Here is a 25616-nt window from a genome sequence, read left to right on the forward strand (position 1 = left end):
TATATATATCCCTAACCCTAAATATTTGTTAATGTTTACATACAATACATACAATACTTACTATAATGTAACTTAATGAAACAAGGAACATTTCTTTTTGATGGGGTTTTGTAAGTATTAAGACTGGACACTGCAGTGATCCACAATAATTGTTTAGAATATTTGATAATTAACACAGTAACCATCTTAGTTTATATAGAATTTTAGTATTCAGCCTTGACTGCCGCTACTTTGTGGATGCACCATGATTGTGCAAGGTCGTTAACTTACAGTACAGAAACATTGACAGACAGATCAATCTTGGGATGCAATGTATTAAATAAACACCAGGAAGTGCTGTTCTAATTACCAATATCCCTATTTGAAATAACTGAAATTGCAACAGTGATATGTCTTTATGATCCATTTTATCAAAGCAAGTCACAGCAGCATTAACATGTCCATTATTTACTGAAATTAATGCATGTGATAAGAGGGTTAAATCATGAGCTTCTCTGTTTGTGACCAAAACAACCACCTCTGAAATACAAACTGTAGTCCATTAAAAAGTCGAATTTCTCTGCAAAAATTCCCCCTTCTATTTACTATGTGATTCTATCCACAGAATGTATAGATACAGTATTTTAGATTAACACTGACAGCAAATGTGAACGACTCTGAGGTAAATAAATAAATAAGAGGACTGTATTCACAATGGTATTATGAGACAGATTTGTAAAACATTATTCAGTTACCAAAAGGCATTCTGAGAAAATTTATTAAGAGGCCCTTGTTCAGAGGCAGAACCCAAATAATATTTTTTTGTCAACATGACTCATTAGGAGCTGGATAAACCAATGTTACATTTTACTGCCAAAGATCCTCCTGGTACTCCTGTTTCATGGCAAATCCTCCATTTATATAAGAAATATTTAGGGATATTTTTTTTTTCATTTACCTTTTTATATATAATGATACTATGTTTGCCATAGTAAAAGTAAAATATGGGCCTTTTTTTCAGAACCAGGTGTCAGGGATTGCCTCCCATCTTCCAACTGGGTGCAATAAAATGGTATTAATAGGATGTGCATTGGCTGTATCTAGTTTGACTGTCAGGGACATAAAATAATTTAGACATGAAATTACCACCAAAATGTTTAAGGATTACAGCTAAAAAGAGTTGGCATTCTTGTTTTTTATTTCTATCAATCCTTCACAGTGTGACATACATTATCTCAAGAATATATAATATAATAATAACTATGCGTTCATGTGCGATCTAGACCGGTTCTAGTATTTCCAACTTTCCAACTGCCATGAAGGCGGCTACAGAGAGAGAGAGAGAGAGAGAGAGAGAGAGAGAGACAGAGAGAGAGAGACAGAGAGAGAGATCCAGTTGGCGTCCAGTTAGCGTCCACATTGAGACCTGACGTTAAACGCTGCCTTTGAGCGACAGATTAAAGCTACATTCGATCATTTGATATGAGTGTGTTTGAAACGACTTAGATATGTGTCACTAGCTCGCTAGCTTAAGCAGCACAAACGGAATCTTCAGATGGGAGTTAGTGTGTAAACGCTGGTGAACCATCACGGTCAAATAAAACGCGCCTGTCCTCTGCTGAGCTGAAACACCAGCTCCTGGCCCCGGTGACGGCAGGAGAGAGGAGTGCAGCCAAGAGTCAAGATGAAATTCACAGAGCATCTCTCTGCTCACATCACTCCGGAGTGGAGGAAGCAGTACATACAGTATGAGGTAAGTTAGCTTCATGTTAAAGCCGCTCTCTGATTGCTACTAGCTAGCTGACTAGCTACAGGATGTGGATTTCCACTTTCTCACCGGTTATTTGTGTTCAGAATCATATAGGCATTTTGTTTAGGCGGTGACTTCCTTGTATTTCGCTGCTCTAATAACGACGAAACGAGCTGATTCAATTGTTACGGCCGCAAACCAAGCAGCAGTTAGCCCTGTACTACTGCGTTAGCTAACACGGTGTTAGCTAGGTTTGTGTTTTGGCTCTGCAGGTGCGAATTCGGTTACATCCAGCAGGGGCCTGCAGAGTCCTGTGTTCCCCCCCCCCCCCCCCCCCCCCCCCATGCGTTTACCAGACAAAAGGTAATCAATCAATCAATCAAATTTTATTTGTATAGCCCATATTCACAAATAACAATTTGTCTCATTGGGCTTTAACATGGTGAGACATCAAACCCTTTTAACAGGGTAAAAATACGTGGAAACCTCAGAGAGAGCCACATGTGAGGGATCCCTCTCCGAGGGACAAGTGCAATAGATGTCAAGTGTAGGAAAACATCATCATAAAGTTTTTTTTTTTCTTCATTGTTTTTATTGCAGTTTTTTGTTTCCATTCAACAAACAAACAGTGTCTACAAAACAAATCAACAGAAAAATTTACATGACAGCTCTTACATTACATGTCATTTAGCTGACGCTTTTGTCCAAAGCGACTTACATTTTTAGTACACAACATTTCTGAGGGGCCATTTTAGGGGTTCAGTATCTTGCCAAGGACACTTAGGCATGCAGATGGGAAAGAGTGGGATTCGAACCAGCAACCTTCTTGTTGCAGAACACCAGCTCTAAGGCCACGCTCTACCCATGAGGGATGAACATATGGCATGATACAAGAGGTGGTGAATCTCACAGTACCCAAATGTCGTTCAAGTCCACAGCAGTCCCTTTAATAGGGTGGAGGAAAGGTCTGGACCGATATAGTCCAAAAATGGGCGCAACACTCTGTAGAACTGATCTACACTGTGATGTATGACGTTAGTAAGATATTCTAAAGGGATCAGTTCAAAAATTCTTTTGCGCCAACCACAGACAGAAGGGACCTTGTCACTGACCCACTGCAAAATAATATTGTTCCTAGCTGCAAACGTTAAAATATTATACAATCTTTTGTTGACTGCTGTTTTCAAAGAGTCACCTGGGAGACCTAGAATCAGGGATATGGGGTCCATTCCTATATTAATAGGAAAAATTCTCTCTGTTTCACTTATAGCTTCAACCCAATATCTTTGAAGTTTATGACAAGACCAGAAACAATGAGTTAAAGTTCCCACATCAGTTTTACACTTGAGACAAGGAGGGGAGAGAGAGCGGTTGAAGAAATGCCTGCGGTGAGGGGAAATATGTAATCTGTGTAAAATCTTAAGTTGTATTGTTTTTGTCCGAGTGCAAAATTAAATCTTTTTTGCAAAAGACCAAATGGTATCCCACTTGTCTTCATCTATGGTCACAGACAACTCCCTCTCCCACACACCTCTGACCCCCTCCGCACCAGTAGTAGAAAACCATTAAGTACATGGTAAAATGAGCTCAGAGACACTTTCAATTGTTGATGAAACAGAATCCTCTCAACAGCAGATATTTCAGGGTGATCAATAAGGGTTGTGCTATGAGTGATATAATGCTGTATTTGCAAAAAGCGAAAGAAATCTTGTTTGGACAATTTGTATTTGTTAGTAAGCTGTTCAAATGACATAAGCTTATCATCTGACAATAGGTCACTGAGGGATTTAATATTCTTATTAGACCATTGTCGAAAACCAGGGTCCGAAGAACCTGGGGGAAAAGCAGGATTATTAATTACTGGGGTGAAAACGGATGTTATATTTGATCTTCCCTCAAGACGGCGGACAAGCCGCCATCCTTTTAGAGTGTTGATTGTTACAGGGTTTGCACAGAAAGCTTTGATTTCTTTAAAAGTTTAAACAAATAATTAGGGATGCACCGATATGGAAATTCTTGGCCGATACCGATACTGATATTTAAAATAACAATCTGGCCGATACGATACCGATATTTGTTTATTTTCTTTTTGTTGTTATTCATTCACCCTTTTGTGCCAGAAAAATAATTAAATAATTATTTAAAAAGCACTATTTAAAAAAATGTCAGCCCTTCATCAATCTTATCTTTTAATGAGCACAAGTTGAATCAGGTTTATGAAACAATCTTTGATTTAACTAAACTTTATTTAACAGAGACATATTATGCCCATTTTACCGCAAGTTGAAATGGTTCTTTGGGATCTTAATGAAATGTCTAACATATTTTGGTCAAAATACCACAAGGATAATTTAAAACATCACCTTTTTACCCTGTCTAAAACAGCCCTGTTAAAGTATCATTATAGAGAATGCTCTTCTCATTGATTTACGGTAGCAGTATTGCCCGTTTATTAGAGGTGTTACGGCTTCTGTGTGTATGACGTATGTTGTCAGTTCCCTTGTTACCTGTGCATGAGACGGATGAATAGAGCCGATGCACATGAGAATAAAGTACTTAAACAGACGCTACGCTCATACTTTTTACGCCAAGTTACACTGCGTGAGTCAAGATAACTTAACAAGCCCTCCTCAGTTTTACCTGTTTTTAGTGTTGGGCAGAAATCACATCGCGTCAACACCCACCGTAGCCCTTCGCGATGCTTGTTTTAATTAAACAGTCGGATTCCCCTGGTCCGCACCAGTTCTCAGTCAGCTGCTAGGCGCCATTCGAGGCGCACCGCAGGGTGCCCCCCCCCCCTCCGCTCGAACAGAGGGTTCCCCCAGCGGTTGCCGTAGCTGAGGTGATCCGCGAGAAGGGCCCGACACGTGTCCAGAGGAGCCGCCGCTGACCGCGTTTCCAGTCCCCTCCAACGGCCCGCCTTCCGCACCGGCGATTGACACCGCCCCACGGTCCAAGAGAAAGAAAGCCCCCGTACCAGTGACGCCGTGAGGTGCCACCGGATGAGGACCTCCCGGTGCCGCACACTGAGCCTCCGGCGGCGCGGAGAGGAGGGCGATGGAGCGACTGCTCCCCCAGCCGCGGCACGTGCCCAGCGGTTTTACCACAAATATGAACATCGGCCAATGATATCGGTGAAAGTCAACTTTATTACCGATAAGCCGATATCAGTAAACGAGGCGAATATCGGCCGCTACCGATGTTCGGCTGATAAATCGGTGCATCCCTACAAATAATAGATCACTTAGCCTGCACCGAGATAATGCTGTCTCAATATCCATCCAGATTGAAGTTTTACCCTTAACCCAGTCGTTTACAAATCTTAAATGGGCACAAAGTTGGTAAATTTTAATATTAGGTAAGTCCAGGCCACCCATTGAACTTGGTAGATGTAATACTGCCATCTTAAGTCTCGGTCTACGCTTGTTCCAATTAAAAGAGCTGAGCCACCCATTTATATCCTTCAACACCCTTTTAGAAAACAAAACAGGAATCATTTGGATAGGATACAATAACCTAGGCAACACATTAATTTTGACCAGGGCAATGCGTCCTAGCCAGGAAACAGGAAGTGACATCCATCGCTCTAGGTCCTGCTTAATTTTACAAAATAAGGGTGCAAAGTTGGCTTTATATAATTGATCAAAGGATGGTGTGATGAAGATTCCTAAGTACACAAACCCATTGGGAGACCATTTGAAAGGAAATTAAGGTACAGTAGTTGGTATTGTTGAAAGGGTACCAAGGGGCATAGCCTCTGATTTAGCCAGGTTGATCTTATAACCAGAAAAACAACTGAATCTGTCAATCACATCAATAAGACCTGGTACAGATGTTTCAGGGTCGGTCAGAAGAATTAGAACATCATGGTTATTTTGTGACACATCTGTCAAATCTCTAAAGTGCGTATTATGGGTGTCACCCTTATGGCCTCTGCAAGTGGCTCTATGGCCAAAGCGAATAAGAGGGGCGATAGAGGGCAGCCCTGCATCACCCCTCTGTGAGTATTGAAGTTTTCAGACCTGAGTCCATTAGTCGAGACTGCCGCCTGTGGTCTAGTATAAATAATCTTGACCCATTTTATAAAGTTCTCCCCCAAACCAAATTTACCCAGTGTATACAGTAGGAAAGACCATTCAATTCGGTCAAATGCTTTCTCTGCATCGAGAGAAAGCACCAGACCATTAATAGACTCCTGTTTAAAAGCTATAATAACATTCAACAAACGTCTAACATTGGTAGCTGAATTCCGACCCCTTACAAAACCTGTCTGATCTTCCTTTACCAGTATAGGTAAAAGATTTTCCAAACGAGAGGCCAAGATTTTAGAGAGCAGCTTCCTATCCACATTTAGGAGGGCTATGGGCCTGTAGGATCCGCAAGAGTCAGAACACTTCCCCTTCTTTAAAATTAAGGATATATTGGCCTCCTTCAGTGTCCGTGGAAATTCTCCTGTAGTGAAGGAGTGATTGAACATATCAAGAAGAGGAGCTACAAGAATATTTTGGAACTGTTTATAAAATTCACAACAGAAGCCGTCAGGTCCTGGTGACTTTCCATTTTGTAATTTATTAATAGCTTTAAGCACTTCAGGTTTAGTTATGGAACTATTAAGGGCAGCCTTACGCTCTTCTGACAAATTTGGCAACTCCAATTGAGCAAAGAAATTGTCCATCAGTTGCTCTCCCTCTGGAGCTTGTTCGGAACAGTGTAGGTTTTTTTAAAAATCTTAAAACTAGGGATGGGCATAATTAATCGACGATCGATTAATTGATCATTAAGAATTCCCTCGATGAAATAATTTTTTCATCGAGGAATTCGCTAATTACACATTTGACCACGGGGGGCAGTGTTTGAAAAAAACGCCACAGTCCTACTCAGTTACCTGCGACTGGCTGCGAGTTACCGTGTAGATCCATTTCTGAAGTAAACATGAAGTGGTCACGGCGAAGTGTTGCATGGGACCATTTTGAGTTAAAAAATGACTTGGTTCACTGCCAACACGGCGAAGCTATCCCAGAGGCTGGGGGAGACAAGGAGCCTGCGTTGTCTGACACGGACAAGGGGAGCGCAAACACCGGAGCCGCGGCCAGGCTAGCCAAGTCAGCACGGAGCTACCTGTGTATTACTGCGACGTTAGTCCCCTCAGAGCGAGTTTTTCGGCGGCTTGACTGATGGTCACCAGGCTGCGGTCGCGTCTGACCCCAGAGCATGGTATCATGCTCATCTTTCTCAACACAAATCCGTAGGCTGGTGCTGAAGTTGTATGTGAGTTACTGGTTATTTTTATGAAGCTTTCTCGACTCAGTACCTTGTTTGATAGTTTTGAGTTACATTTGGCAAAACCTGTCAGACCTAAGTATTATATATTTGTAGTTGTTGTTTAACATTACGTTTTTTTATATTATTATTATTTTATTTTGGAGGGAAAAAAACGAGGGTCAGTTGTGTTTAGTAGCACCGGCTTCTAGCTGTCGGCTCCGCTGCTTAAGACTACGGCAGCGCATATTTCGTTCATCTTGTAATAAAGATCTCAATGAGGAAACACGCGTTTTTTTCCCACTGCATTTTAATGTAGCTTATAAATAGTGAATTTTTTAACTTGAAAATATTAATGATTAATCGAAAATTCGTCATTAACTCTCCCGACGATCGACGAAGACAATTTAATCGAACGCCCATCCCTACTTAAAACAGTTATTTATCAGTTTATTTTCGTATACCTTATGGCCATCTTTATCAGATACAGCTGCAATAGTTTGGGACTCTGCACGCTTCTTAACATAATAGGCCAGACTTTTGCCTGATTTATCTCCGTGCTCATAAAACCTCTGTCTAGTATATTTCATTTTGTTATATGCATCCCTGGTAAGAAGGCAATTTAGAGCTGTCTGATTGCCATGATTTCTTGCCACAATGGTGGTGATGGAGAAGCAATATGCTTTTTCTTTATCCGTCAATTCACTCTCTAAAGATTTTTGTTTCTCCTGTCTTTGGCGCCTTTTTGTTGCAGAGTACGAAATAATTAAACCTCTGGCATAAGCTTTGCATGTTTCGCATAAGACGGAGGCATTGCTGGCCGATGAAGTGTTGATTTCCAGAAATGCTTTAAGTTCAGTAGAGAAGTTGGAAGTAAATTCCTCATCTTTAAGAATAATGGTATTAAGTCTCCAGTGATGAGACTGATGTAACGCTGTTTTGAGATTAAAGTCCATAATTACTCTTGCGTGGTCGGAAATAATTATACTGGTTTTGTCGCATGATAAAACTGAATATAAGTCAGTTCTTGGCAGAAAAAAATAATCAATCCTGGTTTGACACTTATGTGGGGCAGAGAAAAATGTATATTGTTTATCAGAGGGGTGGGTGCATCAATAAGCCCAAACTCCTCACATAGAGCATGGAGCGTGTTGGCCTGAGGAGAGGGGGGTGCGTTACTATGTGAAAATTTGTCAATAAGCGGATTTAATATAAAATTTAAATCACCGCCAACAATAACAGTGGAATTAGAAAGGAATGGAGCCAAAAAAGTCCAAAAACATTTTGGTAAGGAAGGTGACTGGGTGGGCAGGTGGAAAGTAGACGTTCATCATTACAATATTTTGACCTTGCAAAATTCCTTTGATTATCACATAGCGACCATTAACATCCTTAACACAGTCAGATACTATAAAAGGTAGGTTTTTCCTAATCAACACTGCTACTCCCCTACTTCTTGTTGTAAAGGATGAGAAAAATACTTTTCCGAATGGCCCTTGTTGCAACTTTAAATGCTCTGTGTCATCAAGATGCGTCTCTTGTAACATAGCAACATCTATATCATCCTTCTTTCGACATGTAATTATTTTTCTCCGCTTAATAGGGCTGTGGACACCCCGTACGTTCCAGGTACATACTCGCAGCTTATTCATTATTGGTATTATTCATGTATCATACAAAGCATATTGAGCCAAGAGATCCACCACACACTGGGTAAGAGAAAAATAAGCAAATAAAGAAAGAAAAAACAAAGAGCTGTACAACAAAACATTCAAAAATAGAAATTTGGCAACGACCCTACTAAACATGTAGGGAAAAACCGTCCTCCTGCCTGCGGCTGAGAGTCGACAGGTGTGACATGCGCTTGACACGCGCCTATTCATAGACATAAACACACTACTGTACGTCAAGAACACGGCGAAGTAGAACATTTCACCTAGTTGATTATAAGCAGCAGTAGGAAAGGAAAGGGGCATAGTCACACACGCCTGAATTTGGCAGATACTCACATATGACACAGTCCTGGCGCAATGTTAAAGAAAAGGAATAGTCCGGTGGTTACAGAGATTTAGGGCAGCGATTCCACGAAAGTCGCAGCTGCCTCCGGCATGCCAAATCTCTTCACCACACCGTTGACAGACAGCCTCAGCGTGGCGGGGTATAGGAGGGCAAACTCCACGTTCTTCCTCCTCAGACAGCCCTTCACCTCATCAAAAGCCTTGCGTTTCCTGGCCACCGCCGCCGAGTAATCATTGAAGAAGGTTACTCTGATCCGGTCCGCTGGCTGGTTCGGCTCCGCACCAAGGCGCCGGGCTGCAGCCATCACTCGTTGTTTATCAGCGAAGTTGTGAAGTTTCATGATGATGGGTCTGGCGCGCTGGTGAGTGCCCGGCCTCGGTGCTAGGGAGCGGTGAGCGCGGTCCAACTTGATCTTCCCGGATTTAGTTGTGAGATTGAGATAGGAGGGGAGCCATGTCTCCATGAAAGTGACCGGATCCTTTCCCTCCGTGCCTTCGGGCAGCCCAACCAGACGAAGGTTACATCTTCGGCTGCGGTTCTCCAAATCATCTATGTAATCTGCCATGTCGGTTATTTGTTTCTCGAGTTTTGTCACTTTGGCCTGCAACACGTCCGTTGTGTCTTCCACGCCGGAGATCCGTGTCTCGGCATCACCGACCCGCTTTGCCAAAGCCTGGATCTGAGATGTTTGTTCGCGTATAGCAGCGAGCACAGTGTTAACTTTAACATCCAATGGCTTTTTAATGTTGTCCGTTATCTTGCTCAAAGCCAGAAGAATACTTGAGTTAACAGCGCTCCCGGGTTCCTCGACCTCGGCAGCCGCTTCCACCTCTTTAGCATCTTCAGGCTCACCCGCAGCAGGCTCCATAGCGTCGCTAGCATGCTCCTCAAAAGCAGTATTTTTCTTGGGTTGGACTGAGGCATTCTCAGAAAATATTCATCCAGGCTCATTATAGACCTACTCCTACGCTCGCTTATAACCCTTCACCAGGTGAACACGTATTTTAGACGGATATTTCAGTGAACCTCACCTGAGCTCAACAGGCGAGGTGTTCACACTACGACGCCATCTTGCCCTTAAGATAAAGGTTTTAGCAGCAAGGATGAGGGTAAACATTTTGAAGGATAACTTCAATACTATATGTTAAGCAGTCCTGCTGCAATCATATCTATGGTCAGCAGCCAGCAAGATCATGATCCACCATCAAGATCGGATGCCACTATAGTCCACAGTCATTGTCCACTGCCGCCAGTTAGGATCCATCATCAGCTGCCAGCTTGGTCTTGGTCCACCACCATTATCTGACGCCAACGCGACAAAGGATCCGCCATTCCCACTACAATCAGCCGGCACGACATAGAATAATAAGGAACAGGGACCCCGGGGAAGGGGTCAAGTCAGAAACACGTATTCCATCATTTTATTTTATTGCCCAAGTAAGTTTGCACAAACAGGGAATTTGACTCGGTAAAGTGGCTGTCAGTGTGCTTACACAGAATACACATCACAAAACAAAACGATACAAACAGTCCGAACAGTGCGACGGTCTAAGAAAAGAAGTGCAGGTGTGCGTATTACAATTATACAGTGAGGGTGAAATAAGTACACATGATTATAATTTATAATTTCGGGGGTAACTGTAGTGGTTTTTATAAAGATCAAGGGTTATTGCACAGTGCCACAGTGGGTTGGCTGTTCAGAAGTGAGACGGCGAGGGGGTATCAATGATGTGATACGAATTACTTTGATGTGATAAGGATGGAGAAGAGGAAGGAGAAGCTAGAAAGAGAAGCTCCATGTGTCATGAATTCCCTTTGCACCATCACGTGTTTTTGCCTTGTAATCAATGATACAATGATAGAGGCCAAACTTGAGGGTACACTGAGGCTCAAGGTAAATCTGACTGGCTACTGGTTTGTATGGCGGTACTATGAAGGCCATGTGGCCCATTCAGCAGATCAGACATCAGTACCTCTATGCCTTTTCGAACTAAACGCTTCCTATTTTAGAACAAAGGTTAAGTTACGCTCTGCCGCACTTATTGATGCATTCCGCCAGTTGATGTTATCAACCTTCTAGACCTATAGCAGCATAACTAAGTGCAGGTCTAAGACAAGCCTGGACCAGCTCTAACTATAAGCTTTATCAAAAATGAAGGTTTTAAGCCTACTCTTAAATGTACAAATTATTCCACAGGAGATGGGCTTGATGGCTTAAAGCTCTGGCTCCTACTCTACTTTAAGATAATTTAGGGACGACAAGTAAGCCTGAATTCTGGGAACAGAGTGCTCTAGTGGGTTGATAGGGTACTAACAGCTCTTTAAGGTAAAATGGCGCCATATTATTACGGGCCTTGAAGGTGAGGAGGAGAATTTTAGATTTTTCTAGATTTAACCGGAAGCCAGTGTAGTGACGCTAATACTGGAGAAATGTGCTATCTTTTCTTGGTTCTCTTCAGGACACGTGCTGCAGAGTTTTGGACAAGCTGCAGAGTCTTTAACGACTTACTGCTGGAGCCTGATAATAATGAATTACAATAATCCAGTCTTGATGTAACAAAGGCGTGGACTAGTTTTTTTGTATCTTTTTGCAAAAGGACATGACTGATTTTTGAGATTGAGATTACGCAAGTGGAAAAAGGCCGTCCTAGAAATTGTTTTGTGAGAATTAAAGGACAAATCCGGATCAAAGATCACTCAAGTTCCTGACTGTTTCAGTGGAAGCTAGGGCAATATCGTCTAGCGCAGCTATATCGTTAGATAATGTATCTCTAAGGTGTTTCGGGCAAAGTATTATAACCTCTATTTTATCTGAGTTTAATAAGAGAAAATTGCGGGTGATCCTGGTTTGTATGTCCTTGAGACATGCTCGAAGTTTAGTTAATTGATTTCCTTGTTCAGGTTTTATTGACAAGTATAACTGGGTGTCATCCGCATAGCAATGGACATTTACCGATTGTGTCCTGATAATGCTTCCTAGTGGAAGCATATATAATGAGAATAAAATTGGGCCGAGCACAGAGCCCTGTGGAACACCATGGTTAACTTTGGTGCGCACTGATGACTCGTCATTAATTTGCACGAATTGGGAGCGATCAGAAAAATAAGATTTAAACCAGTTTAGGGCAGTTCCTTTAATGTTAATAAACTGTTTTAGTCTCTGTAATAAAATGTGATGATCAATTGTATCGAATGCTGCACTGAGATCTAACAGAACGAGGACAGACATAAATCCCTGATCTGAAGCTATTAGAAGGTCATTAGTGACTTTTGCCGAGGCTGTCTCTGTGCTGTGATTGGCTCTGAACCCAGACTGAAAGTCCTCATATATAATTTTTCTGTAGAAACGCACAAAGCTGATTGGATACAACTTTTTCTAAGATTTTAGACAGGAAGGGGAGATTAGATATTGGTCTGTAATTGGCTAAAACCTCTGGGTCTAGGGTGGTTGTTTTGAGAAGGGGTTTTATTACTGCTTATTTAAAGAACTGTGGTACATATTTTGATGATAATGACAGATTGATTGTATTAAGTAATGAACTATCAATTAGGGGCAGAATTTCTTTAAGTAATTTTGTTGGAATCAGATCTAAGATACAGGTAATGGTTTAGAACCTGAGATTATTTTGGTAAATTGATCACGGGTGATCAGAGAGAAGCTGTCTAAATAAGGGGTAGGATTCTCAGCCGTTTCTGAGATCTCTGTTGTTGGTAGGGTTATAGTGCCAATTGAGGGAAGGAGATGGTTGATTTTATTTCTAATAGTTACAATTTTATCATTAAAAAAGGTCATAGAGATATTGCTATTTAGGGATCGAGTAATACTGGGTTCGGTGGAGGTGTGACTCTCTGTCAGCCTGGCTACAGTGCTGAAGAGAAACCTGGGGTTGTTTTTATTCTCTTCTATTAGTTTTGAATAGTAGGCGGCTCTTGCTTTGTGGAGAGCCTTTTATCTCCAGTCTAGGAGATTTTCAACACTGTTGCTGGAGCACAACTTCCTTTCTATTTTTCTTGATACTTGTTTTAACTCATGTGTCTTGGAATTATACCACGGAGCTAATTTACTATGTTTGAAATGTTTCTTTTTTAGAGGCGTTATTGAGTCTAATAAGGTGGTCGATCTCAATGGAGCTCGGGTTTTTAAGGAATTTGTTGTTTATATCGACGGTTAATACGGGTTTAAATGCAATCGGAATTATTTCCTTAAATTTAGCTACAGCACTAACAGGTAGACCTCTAGAAAATTAGTTTTTTTATTAGTTGCATATATTCAGACAATGAAAAATTGAAGGTTATTAAATTATGGTCAGATTGTGCGGAAATTCATCATCGTCATTAAGAATTCATTCGATAAAAAATCCAAGCCTAATGAATAATCGTTCTAGTCCCGCGCATTATGAGAACAACATCTTCCGATATCTTGCACGAGCGCGAGTTCCTACAGCAGATGAGTGTAACGGGTGGGGGGAGTAGATTCATTTAGACTGACATATTCATTCAGGATGCAGCCACGTCTCAGTGAGGGACAATAAATCTATGTTGTAATCTGAGACTAGTTCATTAACTAAAATAGCCTTTAATGACAGTGATCTAATGTTTAAAAGACCACATTTAAAAGTCTTAGTTTCCTGCGTTGCTTCAGAGGTTGTGTTAATTAGTATTAGATTATTGTGTGGAATTCTTGCTCTGTTATTGTTTAATTTAATCGGGCGGTGGACAGACACAATCTCTATGGGGTTGTGTGTAGGGCTGGGCGATATGGAAAAAAATGTTATCACGATATGTTTTTCCATATTGATCGATCTCGATTCTTATCACGATATGTAGTTTTTGCAGATGCTGCCAGTGTGAGGGGCATCCTGAAGCTTGAAGAAACAAGAGATTCACTGAAACTTTACAATAAAGTTTATTAACATAAAAAAAAATGAATATGCCTTCCAATAACGAGCACAAAATGTTTTTGTGAAGGTCTTCATGCTTCCTTTGATCAAGAGAGCATCAGGGACCATAACTAGCAAAAGAAAATTCAGAGCAGCGCTCTTAGCTCATACAGTCGTATATGCTTAGTGCAAACTAAGTGACTGGTCCCTTTTCACTATATTTAGCATTTTTTGATTTAGTAAACAACTTTTAAAAAAACAAGTAAACATGTGGGTTAGACCCTCTGACACATTCAAGTGCTAAACTGTGAGCTCGTACCTGGGGTCTAACACTTTGATCAGTTTCCTGAAGCCGTCCCTCTCCACTGTGCTCAGGGGCATCATATCTTTAGCTAAGCAATAAGTATTAGCGCTCGTTATATTTTTGCCCCGCTTCGATTGTTTTTAATATGGGGCAATGGCTGCAAAACACGACTGGATGGACTGTTGTTTTGCTAACAGAACAGAATCGCTCCCGTTAGCGATGCTAACGGGAGACGTAGTGGTCTTGCCTGTCTCTTTGTTTGGTGTCGTGAAAACTTGAGCCCGCAGAGTCAAACTCTCTGTGTAATCACTGGGATGGTGCCGTCTCAGGTGATTGAAAAGGTTTGTGGCGTTTCCCGTCCTGGCTGGTACCGACCGCCGGCATATTTTGCAGACCGGCTTCGTCTGCTCCTCGTCATTTTTGCCGTATCCAAACCACGTCCACACACCTGACGTCGCGTTACCCTTTTTTTCGACAATGTCTTCGGTTTCGGGTGATGTAGTGATGTCGCTTTCACATTCGGCATTATTTTCGCTGTCCCCGACTTCAGTTTCACTCCTTTTTTCTCATTTTTCCAACTTCGTTCTCTCTTTTTCTCTCTCTCGCAACTGCAGCTACTTTCACGATGGGAAGTGGGCGTGTCGTGTCCTACCTGCAGACGGCAGACAGCAGACTCCGACACTGTTGTTGCGCTTACTTTTGCCACGTGAGATCGAATACATGTCACAATGAGATAATCGAAATCGATCAACATTTTATCGCGATCCCGAATCGAGATCGAAAAATCGCCCAGCCCTAGTTGTGTGACTGATCGAGAGGGAGCGCAGAGAAGTGTTTAGCACTGCAGCTCTGCTTCCTGGTCCCAACTCTGGGTTGTCATGTAATAGACTGAGTAATATTCCTAGATTAGAGAGATGCTCCATCCCAAGTGGGATTAATGCCGTCTCTCCTAACAAGACCAGGTTTCCTCCAAAAAGTTCACCAATTATCTACAAAGCCCACACCGTTTACAGGACACCTACTCGACAGCCAGCGGTTAAAAGACAACATGCGGCTAAACATGTTATCCCCTGTTGTGTGTTATTCAGCTGACTTATCATTTATTGAGCTGGTTAATCTTTGCACCCTCCCCCCCCTCCCCCGACTGTCCTCAAAAGCAGATTCAGCTCCCATCATGCAGGGTCAGGGTGGAGGGGGTCAATGAGGGGTGCTGTCAACTCAGTCTTCAACCTTTGATCCATTAATGCCATTAGAGCTTTATGATGCTTTAATTCTTACTTCAAATTACAGTGATCAGGGTTGTGTACTGGGATTGCGCTGTGTATGTTTCTGATCCTAAGAGAAGCCATATACTGAAGGCATATATCCAGCTTAAAAGGGTAAACAATAGCTGTTACACTGCTGGTCTGTGTGATGGACTCATTTCATTATCACTAATCAATCTGCAATCAGTCCACATGAATCAGTAATGATCATTAACTTAAAAAGCACACATAGTCAGTTGGGAAAGAGGCCATGAGGGTGAACTATCACTGAACAACACCAGCATTATATCTGCAAGGGCAGGTGAATTGAGTCAGTTCAATGGCATTTTCCCAGTTTGAAACCACTATCAAATCTGTGCATCATTCCTTCTTTTCGTATTCAATTAGAAAACCAAAATCAGAAAAAAAAAATTCAAGTAATTATTTCGTTTTTTATATATGGATCTGATACCAAAAAAAACATAATAAAAAATACGTATGACAGTAAATTGACAGTAAATTAAAACTAGTCTGATGACGGCGCTCAGATAATTTCTTCAGGCGTTATGTTAATCTAAATGGTTACTTTCTTGCTTGAAATAAATGGCTTTTGCGGTCCAGCCAAATATAGTCAAGATAGGCAGGACATTAATGAATTCAAATTGATATATATATATATAAGATCATGTCTTTTTCGCTGAAGGTCATGCTTAACACATCTTTTAACACTCATTTCAGAGCATTGTTGGCTGTTTTGTGCCAGTTCACAACATCAAATAACATCAAAAAAAATAAATCTTTATTGGATTGGACCAAAGCACAGTAGCTGTGCTTCTTGGTAAACCTGGGCAGCAGTCGTAACACTGATAGAAAGGCAACATTACAAAAGAAAACCCAAACGACTCATCTTAGAGCCTTAACAGACATGTTCAATGTCTTTAACCTAACCATGTAAATTAGTAGTAACTGAGATAGAGGCAATGTTGAAACTTTTTGCCTTAAATACTGGAGTTTAAATTAACCAAACAACACTTGGACGTATTTGTGGATAATCAGAAGCAACGCTCTAATTGTCCCTGTAAACTAATGTTACATCAATGATTGTCAACTTTAAGATCTGTGATGAATATTAATCTCTCATATATTCCATAACGACACAGTTGAAATCAGTAGCAGTTGAACCATTTGTGGATAATAACGTTTTGAGCTAATTGTTGTACGGCTTATTTATTTGAAACCTAATGACATACTTCATAAAAGTCATGTTAGTCAGCTTTACCTGTTTCTAAAGTGAAGCCACACTTCTGACAGTTTATCGCTGCTCATCTTAGCAGCGTTAGCCATGCATGCTAGGTCTAAACAAATGGACAGGCTGTTGCATTGTGTGTGACCGAGTCACGTATTGGCAGATACATACGGCGTCCCTGCAGTTTAGGAACCGATAAGCAGTACGAAAACTGTATATTTTTTTACGGGAACCCTGTACTTGGCATTTTGGATTCGGTCCATTTGGAACCTTTGAAAGGTAACATTCTGATCTTCCCTACCCAACAGTCAGAATAACTATAAGTGCTACTGGCATTGAGTAATAGCAGTTGGCACACAGTGAGGTAGAAGGTTTTTATTTTCGCCTGAATATTTTTGGTAAACAGATGCCTGCTGCTGACTATAGCTGGGACTTATGAGCTGGAAAACCCAATGGGACCCTAGCATGAAGCCTTGACTAGCTCAAGTTCAAATTTGAACACAATACCAAAGAAAATGAATATTTTACAGATGTTTTACTAAGGGCATGTCTTGGCGTTTTCCAAAAAGGCCATTTGGAGGCTCCAAAAGACCCTTGGTACCCATGGTAACCAAATAGGCTAAAAAGGCTACTTTTACACTAAAAATCATACTTTTATATAAAGGAGACAAAACTGGTCATATGGTTAAAAATTTATTCAAATATACATCTTTCGTATTTTTGGATACATGCCAGCCATTGTAGCAGTCACGACCGGGGACGAAACACAAAGGCACACCGCAGGAGGAGGCTTGTGGAGGTCTTTGTAGTGCCCTATCAGGATGTCACCACCCATGCACATCGATGGATCTATATGGGAAAAGAAAAATAAGTCGGAGCAATTAGAAAAGCCTTACAGATGCGGTACTTATCTATTCATGATAATTAACATAAATAATACTTAGCTTTCACATGCTTTGGCAACATGAGAGCCATTGTAGCAGTCACCCATGCACCTTGATGGACCTATATGGGAAAAGAAAAATAAGTCGGAGCAATTAAAAAAGCCGTACAGATGCAGTAAATATCTATTCATGATAATAAACATAAATAATACTTACATTTCACAGGTTTTTGGCAACATGCCAGGCATTGTAGCAGTCGCGACTGGGTAAAAAACACAGAGGCACATCGCAGGCGGGGCACTTCGTTGGTGTCTTTGCATGGCACAGCCTGCACTTCAGCCGACCATTGGTGCTGTGCCCAGAGATATAAACCATCCTGTGGTGTGTTGTGACTAGAGCAGGAGGTGGTACGGTTCTGGCTGTGGTGGGAGATCCCGCCTCTGCCAGCTCCATGATGAGGGTCTCTCTGAAAGTCTTCTGGGCCATAGGTAACTTTCCTCTACCTCGTGCAAGGTCTTTTTGGAGGAGAAAGGCATTCACTATCCCGATGTCCATGAAGTGATAGAAGAACGTCTTGTACCACCTCATCGTCTTGTGGAGGACTTTGTAATACCCTATCAGGGCGTCAGAGAGGTCCACTCCACCCATACACCTGGTTGGACAGAAAAACACAAGATTGAGAAAAATATACTAAAACTATGAAGCACACAAATTATTACATTTCAAAGGGCATAAAACATCGGTAAATATATAATATGTACCTGTTGTATTCCTTCACTGCTGGTGGAACCGGGATGTTCTTCAATGACCACTGCCCATCTGCACCTTTGACTCTCCTCTGCACTGTCTCCTCTGCATGTGCCGTGTGGAGTGTTGAGCACATGGAGACGTCCCTCGTGTCTCGCCACTGGACAAAGAGGAGGGAGTCCTTCCTGATCCAACGGATACTGCCACGGGGAGACTTCGAGACCAGAGCGTTGACTTTGCTTTTTGGGAAACCAATTCTGTTTGTGCGGATGGTTCCACACGCCCAAATCCTCTTCTGAAGGAGGTCGCGGAAAAGGATGGGACTTGTATAAAAATTGTCCACAAAGAGCTTGTAGCCCGATCCCAGCAATGGTGTGTCAATGAGCTTCATAACAGAATCGTAACTCAGCCCCTTGCCAGTAACTCCCTGTAACTTCCCCTGATAGACAAAAAAGTCCCATGTATAACCGTTCCTGGAGTCCGCCAGAACGAAGAGTTTGTAACCCCAGCGAACAGGTTTGTTCCTCATGTACTGTTTCAGTCCAATGCGGGCTTTGGAGGCAACCATGCGCTCATTGATGGAAATATCTTGGCTCGGGTGATAATTCCTTTTGCAGGCGTTTCTTATGTCCTCGTAGATCGGTTTGATTTTGCAGAGTCGGTTGAAGTCTGCTGTGCCTCTGTTCTTCTCGTTAGCAGCATCCGCCAGCAAGCTACTGAGGTGAAGTGCCCGGGAGATTCTGAGGAACTTCCTACCACTCATTACATGTCTCGGGAATGGCAAATTGTACAGTTGGCTCTGTCGCCAATAGTCGTTAAGTCCACAGCATTTTACAATACCCATGTAAATAACCATGGACATGAATGAATACATGTCGTGTATTGTCAAAGCAATCCATGGTTTGGTGGGTGTGGAGTAGTTCTTCGAGCCAAAGTCATTTGTGTTATCAAGGACTGTCATTAAAATCGAGTTGGTAAAATACAGTTGAAAAAGCTGCAGGACTGTGTACGTCGCTGTAGAGATGAGCTGGGGTCCTGGTGTACGTGTGGGTCTGAAGGTGGGCTGTGGTGGTGTCACATCTGCATCATCAACATCATTCCGTCTCTCTCCAGATGGGATGGCTGACACACCGGCTTGACTTCGGCTGCTGCCGCTTCTCCCTCTCGCCCTACCTCTCCCTCCTCTGCCTCCTCTGCCTCGTGGTCTTCTCCTGCTGGCAGAACCTCTCTGAGGAGTTGGGGGATTGGACTCCTCTCCTTAGGAACTGTCCGGCTGCTCCACTCTACGTGGCCGCTTGCTGGCTGGACACGATGTAACCGGCTCCCAAGCTGTATCTGAATCAGATGATTGCCTATTTTGTGAAAATAAAGAAATAACGCTCATTTACAAATCTAGATAAAACTTGTATACATTCTACACAAACACACACCTTCCCCCACATCTAAATACCACACCTATTTACATTCCAATCGTAAAACAAAGAACACACAACTACCCCACACCTATATGCATAACTGTTCACATTACAATCGACATACAAAGGCAAACTCATCCCGCCCTAATCTATTAGCACATTGCAATCGTCAAACAAAGACAACATCATCTCTCGCACATCTAAATCCACACCTTTTACTAATCAACAGTAAATCCTAAAAACTTTAGGATTTACTGGTTTTAGGATTTACTGTTGATTATTAAACCCACACACACACACAGTAATTTATAAGTTATATATTATAATAAAATACGTACTTGTCAAGAGTAATGTCTCGTCCTTCCTGAAACATGGCCTCTGCCCCGGAGTCAAACGACTGGTCGCTGTCTTCATCTGATACATCATCATCAGACTTGTCACTTGCACGCCGATAACACAGATCCCTGGCTTCTTCGGTCGTGAAGTTTCGTTTCTCTCAACGTTTCACCATACCGAGCTTCAAAACGCTCCAAAGCAAGACTGGATTCTGCGCACGGATCTCACAGCAACGCTCTCTGACTTTTACGCACGGGTCTCAAATGCACCGCTCACTTACCGTACTTTTACGCACAGAGATGAGATGCTCTGGAACCAGGTGTTCGCTGTTGTGCAGTGACTTGCTGTGTGTTGTTATTTATCTATCAGGTCGCGGAGGACAGGTAGGTGCTGGAAAATGTAATTGGCTAAACGATAAGTCAGTCATAACAACAGTCGATTGCAGTTGGCTGAGTCTGTAAACGTCAGAGGAAGGGCGCGCACTGTCTGTAAACGAGGGCTCTCGTTGGCTTTTGCCGGCTATGGACAACCCCTGCCTTCTCCAATTGGGTCGAATGAGCTGTCCATCTAAAGGTCATAGTGCCGACACCATTTTGAAATCCAGAGAGCTGCTTTGTTTACCTTCTAATAGAAGTTAGGACGGAAAAAAAGTCAAAGTTGGCACTTAGCTGCTGGCTACTCAGAATCAGAAGAATCTTAGCTTTCTGGCATTAGTACCTAGCTGTACGACACAGTTATTTAAATACAGGCCGCGATTGCATAGGTAGTTAAGCATGCAATTGATATGGGTTGATCAGAAATTGTTATATTTATTGCTGATTAGAAAACTATTACAGGACAGCATCAGCATTGAGCTTCAGATCAATGATTTTGATCACAATAGCAAACGAACTATTTACAGAACAAGCTTTGCAACAATGAATACAACACATGCTGTTGCAATTATGAAGTGAAATGTAATAAGTGTTTTCATACTCAAGATGACTTTCTTTTTAACTTTGAAATTTTTTTTATGATTTTTTTTAAATTTATTGTGTGTGTGTGTGTGTGTGTGTGTGTGTGTGTGTGTGTGTGTGTGTGTGTGTGTGTGTGTGTGTGTGTGTGTGTGTGTGTGTGTGTGTGTGTGTGTGTGTGTGTGTGTGTGTGTGTGTGTGTGTGTGTGTGTGTGTGTGTGTGTGTGCGTGCGCTCTCTGACGGTGTAAAAAAAAAAAACTCCAACGACCGGCAGAGAGAGTAGTCAGACACTCAATGCGTGAGGTAAAAAAAAAACTGTTCAAAAAAAATATCTCCGACAGGCAGAGACGCAACGCGAGTCGCTTTCTACCAGCACTACATCTGAACGAACCCACGTTTAACAGAACTCTACTGGTTAATAAGTAAGTACAAACTGAAATAAAAACAAACTTCAAGCTGAAGAAACCCTAAACGTTAACGGAAACGACCCGCGAACCTGAGAGACAGAGAGCTGTTCTGTGAGTGAGCAGAGCGGTGTGTGAAAGGGAGGAGCGCTGTGACGCTGTGTGAGGATTTTCATTCAGTCCAAGCACAGATATTGACTCGTATTACTCGTATAATACTCGTGCTCGGCAAAAGTGCTTTATCCGTACTGGATACTCGTTTCAGCCGAGTATCCGGCTCATCTCTACTTTTGACTTTGTTTCATTGATTTTTAAGTAATCAGAAAGTCCTTTTTTAGTTGAGAAGGCTCAGAAAATGTGGACCAACACTTGGTCACAGACGCAGTTATGTTGAGTGCACATTGTTTTCTCTGCTCCTGTATAGAAAGTGTGGTGTTGATTTTGTCTTCTACCTATGTTCTTGAGGAACCACATGGGCCTAGCAGATACAAAAAAAAAAGTTTCCTTTCTGTTTTTATGTAGTTTACAACCATAATTAACTTGAATTAAATTACCTACAGCTAAAAAACTAAAATTAAACCAGAGAAAACTTTTGTCGATATCAGTTACTTATTAGAATCAGGTTACCAGAAAGATTTTTGCGTTGTCCTTAGCTAACACAAAAAATAGCAAAAAAAGAGAACCCATTGCTAACCCTAACCCATTGTTGATTAATCTTCACATTGGGCTACAAAATGTAAGAAAATAACAAATGCTTATTGCAAATTTCCTATCACTTATGTATTTAAATTGCTAAATTTGTATACACCTAAAGATACGCAATTTACAATTCATTAAAATGTTTGTATCTGTATAGTTCCTAAATGTAACACTTTTCATAGTAAGGTTCCACTTATACTTCTATAGAGAGAGTCACTATCGCATGATAAAAAGAAGAGTAGAAGATCTTCGTCTGAGCAGCCACAAGTGAATGTTTGGCATTTTCACCAACTTAAACGTCTCATTACAGTTGCAGATTTATTTTCAGTTTGAATTGATACAGGCCTTTAAAATTCTAGTTATATTTCAAGACTGAGGATTTATTCTGAGAGTTGTTAATTTTTAGTTGAGTGAATATGTATTGGTGTGTTTGTAATCAACCTAGAATCATCCAAAAGGCTTATATACTGGAATTCCTACCTAAAGTGAATGTACTGTGTTGGACTATCATGCACATATCTTGTTAATCAAGGAAAGCTATTTTTGTTTACAATTCATTTTTCGCTGAGAAATGTGCGTCCTGTGTGAACAGCCAGGCCATTCTGAAGCCTACGTGCTTCAGAATGCGTCCGATGTAAACCCGGCGTTACGTAGTCATACATTTGTTATAATGAATTGAAATGAAACGTTTTAGAAATCGAAAAAGGTAAATTCATAATTTCTGTGGGTCTGACGCGTCAGTTTAAAATATTGATGTCGATGCATTTTCAGAGTCTACGTCATTGATGACGTCGACTAATCACGGCAGCCCTAATAAAGTTGCATCAGGAGGTGTAGTATTCTCTGTTTCGATTACCGTGAGTGCAGATGATGCTGATGGAAGTAGCTGAGGATTGAGCCATCTATGAAAGTCGCGCTTATGCAAAAGCGACAAAACATCTACCAATGGCGAGGTCCGTTGCAACTAGGGATGGGCATAATTAATCGACGATCGATTATTGATCATTAAGAATTTCACCTGACAATAATTTTTTCATCTACGAAAACTGGATTTCGTTATATGGCAGAGGTCGTCATATCCGAGTTGCTTGATACATCACAGTGATGATGTTAGCAGCTGGAAGAAGAAGCCCGCAAGTAGCCTCCGCTGCTCGGCTTCATGTGTGCACAAGGACCCTCAGTCCACGGGGAAGGGAACCCGGATAGACCCGGGTTAGGGTGCATCAAATTGCAATGCAAAAATTTAATCTCAACATATCAAACTGTCTGGGGTTGCATTTTGTTCGGACACACATAAAAATGACTTATGCAAAGTTTTGGGAAAATTCATTGAGATTTAGAGGTGGAACACAGCATGTCAAAAATTTGAAGGTGGGCCGTTTTAGGTGTTTTCCTAGGCAATTCAAAAATGCGCAAGAAATGGTTTTTGAGACCATTTATTTTCAATAGAACAACATTTATTTATTTAAGAACAAAAAGAACAACATTGAAATTGAGTCCTAGTCCTGGTCTAGCTTGCACTTGCAGTGGCGCAGATTTGACTGTTTAGAGCAGTCATGCTCAACTGCCTGCAGCACATTCTCCAGGTGCTCCTCGCTCCTGGATGCTGCCACAAAGTCTGATGTGAGTTTGACGCTACGCTCAGCACAGTCATTCACAACATTGATGGCGCGTACATTCACAGCACCCATCTTGAATGCTTCACTGGCAGCCCAATCCTCTACATCCAGTGAGAGAAAAACTGGATCGATGTGCAGCTGGTGAATGCCGAACCAGCAGTCTGGGTTGGCTGGCTTGGTGCTGAAGAGTGCCAAGGGCAACATCTCGCCTATCAGGTACCATAGGTGCCGCTCCAGGGCCTTGATCGCTGATGCTATAATACGCTCGTCAACAGACTTGTACGCGTACAGGTGATGGTAGACTGTGAGGTCATTCCATGCGGCATCTACGGCCGTGTCACAGGTCAGTCACCACGTTGCGAAGAGGTGCGTAATGAAGTTGGCAAATGTCCAAATCTTCCGCACCTGCTGCCACGTTGTGATGGTCTCCTAAGGAAGCGACTCAATGTGCTGCTACATCGAGGCCAGTTTGAGAGCGCCTTGTGCAGTGCTCCTGGCCGTTGGAAGGTAACTGGAGTGTGTGCTGCATCGTCTGCACCCAGATGCACAAGACACATCTGCACGAACTCCCTGTAGTCGCCTCGCTTGTAGTCGAGCACTCCTGAAGTGCACGCAATGAGTTCAGCATGCAAAAATTTGTCCAGGAACGGTGGTTCAACCTCGTTAGGAATGTAGCGGGACAATGGTCTGCTGTCCTTATGTGGCACCAGGTCCCAGTGGTCCCGTAGCCATGTAAACAATGTAACATCTGGCGAGCTTGACGTCTTCACCTTGAGGTCAGTGAAAATGTGGCTGAGGAGTGGCTGAGGAGTACCTCGCCGATGTGGTGCCGGCACCCAGACCAGAGCAGTGGTCGACCCAGTGAGAGCTGGATGGCAATACAGGCTGCCATGAGATAGCCAGTGTTTGACGCGGTGGTGTCAAATGCCATGTTGACAACCTGATCGGTTCCGCACCACCCCTGCAGCAGCTTGCATGTCAGCCGGGTGATGATCATTCCTCATGGTTTGTTAGTTCCCTTCATGTATGCTGCCACACCAAGCAGTTCCGACCACCACTGTCAGTAGCTCCTCCAACTGGCGCACATTGGTGAGCATCGGCATCAACTTGCTGTCCCAGTGCAGGGTGCACATGGGAGGTGGTGTTCCTCACAAATGATGGCCTGCAGCGTGTTGCGGCGTGCTCGGTCTGCTGTCGCGTAGGATGTGGAGACCTTTGCCCAATTGCAAATTGACTCCTCGATCAGGCCGCGGGTCACAGATCACACCAAGGCAGCCGTTGCGTGGCATCAAAGTTTGATTAAACTCCATCAAAACATGAGATTCTGTATCTCGGACATACATTGTTTAATCGAGTCCAAACTAGACATGTAAGACAAGAGTCCCGGCTTGATGACATCTACATAGGAATTATGACTTGAAATCACAGCGCCCCCTGATGGCAACAGGAAGTGACATGTTTTATACTTTGATGACTGCTCCTGTCTGCTTTACAATATACAGCTCAAAAGAGCTAATTTAAGTCATAGGATAATGTTATAATAACTCCACTGTGCATTGTCCTATCACTATCAAACTTCTGTCACATGATAAGAATACAAGCCTGAACAGCTCTGTGTCAATATTTCCTCAGTGTCATAGCGCCACCTACTGATTCGCCATGAAACAGGAAGTACTTGGTAAATCCACTCTGCATTATCCATCCGGCTCCGAACTACTGACCTATGATCACAATCCTGACCTGAACAGCTCTATATAAAAATATTAGTTCAGGGTCATAAGTTGTGGTAACATTGTCCAATTGACACAAAATTGCTAACGCTAGATCAGAGCGCCTACTTGAACCAGGGTTCGTACGGTCATGGAAAACCTGGAAAA

General features: G+C 42.2%; 1 protein-coding gene across 1 annotated transcript in view; it reads left to right on the forward strand.

Moving 5' to 3' along the window:
- The first annotated feature begins 1337 nt into the window (after nucleotides 1-1337).
- Nucleotides 1338-25616, forward strand: part of LOC128455317 (xenotropic and polytropic retrovirus receptor 1 homolog) — an 89838-nt gene continuing 65559 nt past the window's right edge. Inside the window, exon 1 of the mRNA XM_053439026.1 lies at nucleotides 1338-1732. Coding sequence (XP_053295001.1) covers nucleotides 1664-1732 — 69 coding nt within the window. The 5' untranslated portion in view covers nucleotides 1338-1663. The remainder of the gene's footprint in view (nucleotides 1733-25616) is intronic.

This window comes from Pleuronectes platessa, chromosome 13 (assembly GCF_947347685.1).
Source record: "Pleuronectes platessa chromosome 13, fPlePla1.1, whole genome shotgun sequence".
Classification (NCBI taxonomy): Eukaryota; Metazoa; Chordata; class Actinopteri; order Pleuronectiformes; family Pleuronectidae; genus Pleuronectes; species Pleuronectes platessa.